The sequence below is a fragment of the Branchiostoma belcheri genome, unplaced genomic scaffold (assembly GCF_001625305.1).
Source record: "Branchiostoma belcheri isolate BF01 breed outbred unplaced genomic scaffold, Haploidv18h27 scaffold1140, whole genome shotgun sequence".
Lineage (NCBI taxonomy): Eukaryota > Metazoa > Chordata > Leptocardii > Amphioxiformes > Branchiostomatidae > Branchiostoma > Branchiostoma belcheri.
In genome coordinates, this window is record NW_017802537.1 from 1 (window position 1) to 5,073 (window position 5,073).

General features: G+C 40.7%; 1 protein-coding gene across 1 annotated transcript; it reads right to left on the bottom strand.

The window, feature by feature from the left end:
* Positions 1-306: 306 nt before the first annotated feature.
* LOC109462288 lies at positions 307-4,766 on the bottom strand (the record flags this gene model as incomplete). The annotated part of the gene is made up of 7 exons (XM_019758818.1): positions 307-389; positions 879-991; positions 1,161-1,268; positions 2,785-3,023; positions 3,375-3,621; positions 3,971-4,183; positions 4,678-4,766. Coding segments are annotated over 7 exons (1,092 nt in total), but the record flags the coding sequence as incomplete, so codon positions are not given.
* Positions 4,767-5,073: the final 307 nt, after the last annotated feature.

The window sequence follows — 5,073 nt, forward strand, 5'->3', positions numbered from 1 at the left end:
TTGAAGTAGTAACCAGGTTTAAGTGGCACCAACACAATGTCTCTTGTAAGCAAATTGTTAACAATACACTTTTCAGCACCAAGGGCAGGATATTCCTACATCTTTTATGAATATAGCAAACCATGAAAAAACACACCAGTAATGAATATATAAAGCTTAGAAGCTGGGTGAAATATCTGTGCCATTCTACATTTTTCTTGAATGTGCATTTTTATTATTAACATTATTTTCAACACTATAAAAAAGATCAAACCTATAGTAAAACATCAATGCAGTTCTTACCCGTGATTCGCCAACTGATATCACCTTGACTGCCTGTTTCATGTCCACCATCTGTTGGCAACTCTTGCAAGTTGCACTGACTGTTGAAGTCCATGCCTGCTATACTCCTAAGAACAAGGACATGAAACCCATCAATTACATGACACTGCTCACTTTGTTCCTTTTGGGACATGGTTAAAACACACAAGCATATACTGGTATGTGACACAAGCAATTTGAACTAACATTTACTTCTGAAGCACAGAGATGACTGGGATACAAATTAACCAAAGGTTACTAACTACAGGAAGTCACCATAAGAAATGGAAATGGATAGCAACATGCTAATTAGTATCATAAGGAAGCCGTCTGTACCCATTACAATGTAAGAACTGCCCCTGACTGGAACCCTCAAAGGGGGAAAGAAGATGGGTCCTGGAAGAGGGATGTCAGTAATGAGGTGCGACAGCAAGAGGTGAAGAAAATCACTGGTGACTGATGGAGACACTTCACTGAGGCCTTATGCTTTCGGCAGGTGAAGAGGGTTAAGCCAAGTAAGTCTCAATTCATAACTAGATCTAAGTCTGGCACACATAAAAAGATGAATTGGAACTTACTCTTCCATTGTGTGGACTGCCCCTTGGACCAGCTCCACTGCTGAAGTCATGTCTAGTGTTGATGTCTGATCTTCTCCAGACAACTCGGCCAAGAGGCAGGGTGCTTTGGGGACCTGTAATAGTCAGCAAGTTAGACTTTGCCATACATTGTACCATGTACAATTGTCATGCAATGAAGTTCTTCTGTTAATGCACAAATTTTAAACTACGTGTACCCAGTTTAACGCTCTACTGTGAATCTGTCCAGGCAACAGCTTTAGATTACAAACAAAAAAGGCTCACCTTTGCACGAATGCCCTTGATGATGTCTGCGCCCCTTGTGCATGTGTTCTTCCCATTGCTGAGCACCACAAATACAGTTCCCTCAGTCACAAACAGGGCACTGTTCAGCTGAAAGTAAACACAAAGAAACAAGTTGTAATCACCCACTGAATAGCACACAATTAGCACAAATTGGCACAATAAAGTAAAACAAGTCTACTAGGCCTAGGAAAAAAATGTTGTGTTTCTTGTAACCCCACTAACCCTAGGAAAAACCCTCCAGTTAATTTCAGGTCCTCCTCATATGAGATGCCCACCCTACCCTAGCCTTTTTTGGGTCAGCCAAACATAGTGGTGCGTACGCTGGACTTGATATAGCCTCCTTGATCAGACACGGCGGTCGGTTGCTAGGCTAAAAGTCGCATTACTAGGGAGGTATCGGGTTACAGAACGCGTTCGAACGTGGCCGCGCGGGAGTCCCGGGCCGGCCCGGGGGTAACGGTAAAATTTGAAAATAAACAAAAGTAATTGGAGAGTAAATACTCGTCAAAATAAAATGTAATAAGTGATTTTGTTTACCTCAAATGTTATTCTTGCACTGCCTTTGCTCCACTTTGTGTACATTTGCTTCCAAATGAGATCAATTTCGGATTTCAAAAAGGGTTCACGAGAACCAAACAACTGATTTTAAGAGGCCCCGAAAATTAAAAATAAGGTTAAATTTTTGGATTTTTAGTAAATATTACAATAAATTTAAACTTTCTGTCTTAGGATTTTTTTATTTTTTAACTAAAACTCGACTTACAGTCAAAAGAAGAGCTAAAAACGCAGTGTTTTAACTTTAAATACTGATAATTCATAATCGCGGCCATATTTAAAAAATCCCTAAGACAGAAATCTGCGGAAATCGTTCCTCTTCCAAACAAGCCCTCAATGAGGTAATTTGAGCGATTTTTGGGAATGGTTAAAATACCATGTTTGCACGCATGCTGTGCCACTTGGATATGGGGACTTGGATTTTATAACAGCGTCAACAAGAATTCTGACCTTCAAGGTCACCCACGATGACGGCAGTAGCTTCGTTACATGTTACATATCCGCAATAAAATCACGGCATAGATGTAATGTTTTGAAAACGGTTCATATTTGTGGAAAGGTGGATTTTTCCTGTTCCGTGGTTCCCGAGTAAAAAAGGGCTTGAAGTAGCCGGTTGTAGCGGCTTTACTGTAAATGACCGCGGGTAACCCCAGATCGAACGCCCGCTCTATTCGAATGACGTCATATCGAACAAGATTCGCGGGTTCGGGGGATTCGATCTCCATAGTAGCAGAGTGGGACTTTTGGGCCCAAATCTGACCATCGTGAGAACTGGACCTAACGTGGGTTCAATGAAAAATCAAATACTAGTACTAGTATACTGATACATTTCAGTGTTATATGAACTGTATTTTTTTGGATCACTTTGGTCCTAGGGTTAACATCAACTTCCAAAATTACCCCCAGGTACCCTAAGGCAGAAGACCTCTTACTAATATCTGACTCATTCTGGTCCTTGATGATGGGTAACTGTTTCATTTATTAATAGATGATCTTTGATATGTCACTTGAAAAGGGTATACATATTGCTAAATGATTGAGTCATTACCTCTTCAGGAGTGCAATAAACGATGTCAAATGACCGCTTGTTTCCCCCCTGCTGCAGTACACAGTCCTGGTACATCTCGATCTGCCCTGGCAGCGGCGGGTTGGACAGTTTGGAGACTTTTGGCAGGAGAGACACCAACAGTTGTGCCGTGGCTGGAGTGTGGTCTCCTACCAGGACAACTCTGGGGTCAGAGGTCCTGGAGTGGGATGCCTTCTGAGCTCCTTTCTTATTTGATGAACCTGGTTAAACATAGAAAAGTACGGAGTAAGAGGAATTTACTATGATATATATGATCATAGACCAAAAACTACAATAAGAGCCATGACTTCAACATACCAGACTCATTTGAAATTTAAATAATGAACTTTAAACATTTTATCAAACCAAATTGCATTGATAGATGGAAAAACTGTATTAACTAGGAAGACAATGAACTTTTGTCAACTCTTTGGGCCAAACTATGAGCATTTTGAGTTGATTCAGAATTTTTTTTTTTTTGCAAATCAGAAAAAAAATGAGCAGGTGAATCCGAGAACCAATAAATTAAATTGTCATGGCCTAATTGTAAAATCCATGGTGTAACAAATCACCTTCGAAGAAGCTTAAGATGTCTTCAAACGACTCCAAACTCTTGGCCTGGCTTGCGGGAGGAGTGACGAGCGGACAGCCTGTAAAGTCCACCTGTAGCCTTCCTCCTGGTTGACACTTTTTCTCCATGAACACAGATAGGGAGGAGACAGAGGTGAAGCTCATGTCCAGAAGGGACAGACCAGGGTTGTGCTCCAGAAGGTGTAGGATGGAGGCTTCTGTTACCTGTCGGCAGCCCTTCAGGATGACCTATACAGGTAAGAATATTAATGTCATAATGATGTAAGGACATGTAATGATGATATAAAAACACATACTCATGTAAAAACACAATGATGATGTTAAATCATGTAATATGGATGTAAGAATGATGATGCACATTTTTAAGAACACATGAAATGTTGATGAAAGACAGCCTATATGGAGGGAAAGCTCTAACTTATGAAGTTAATTTTCTACAGGTCATGTGTATGGAACTGGTAAATAGAATACTACTTTAGCCTCCATTGTAGATTGTCTTGTTGTGCCAAAGATTGCATGCACTTCTTTAATGATTTTGCATGACATTTTTTGGTGAGTCACATCAGCTATTTCTCACCTCCTGGAGTCCACCTCCCACCTGGCCACACCTGGCCAGCCAGTAGACACCTGCATCTGTCAGGTGAGTGCAGCCTCCACAGTCCACGGCCTGCAGTTTCCCACTGAACTGGCAGAGGGCGCTGTACAACACTCGGAAGGCGCTGTCAGACAGCTGGTCGATTCCCGTAAAGTCTAGACGCCCCAACTGGGCATCCGCGTCCTGAATTTTAGCCTGAAAGAAATGAAATTATAATTACAGATTCTGAAATTGTCTTCCAACAAGTGGACTTAAGAGTTCAACTGATACATAATACTACATTTGTACTTCTAATACCATTGTAAACTTTAAGTTGTCATGCTGTCATTATCTATTAATAGATATCTATTCAACAGGGCCCCATTGAAAAGAAGTGTAATCACTTAATGGGCCACCCTGTATAAAGATGACGGAAAATAAATAAATAAAAAAATTGGCAGGCATGACTGTTCAATACATAATACTGTTTTAATTATTATATGGCAGTTTTGGTTATTGAAAGTTCCTGGGCAAAAATAAATGAAAGGAAATTTTCATGTAATAACTATGAAGACATGGATCTTTCTTCCACTGTTGGGGCCAAAATATGACCTTTTTGGAGTTGATTCAGAACCTGAATCTTTTTGCAAATCAGAAAAAATGAAGCGGACGAATCAGAGAACCAACAAATCAAATTGGTGTGGCCTTACCTTAAATGCTTCCAGTGGGTAGTACGTCTTCACATCCAGTTCAGTGAAAAGCTCCGGCCAGCTCAGATCAACAGGGTCAGGCTCTGAAACTATAATATTACACGTTCAAGTTCAATGTGGCATGCATTTTTCTTGCCAGCCGCCAACGAGTATGCATCAGCAGGGGGAAATAAGGCCTGTGTTGGGTTGTATGGCGTAATGACAGAATGAAGAATCCTGCCATGCCAACGATCTTTTGCTCTTGGGAAAGGCACGTGACTTTCTTCACTTAACTCAGGTGGAAATGAGTAACTATAATGTTTATTGTCCATTCATGCATTTGTCCAGTTTGCTTGGTGGCAGCATAAAAATAAGTTGAAAAACTTGAGTAAAATGCCTTTGCCATGTTGGAATTTT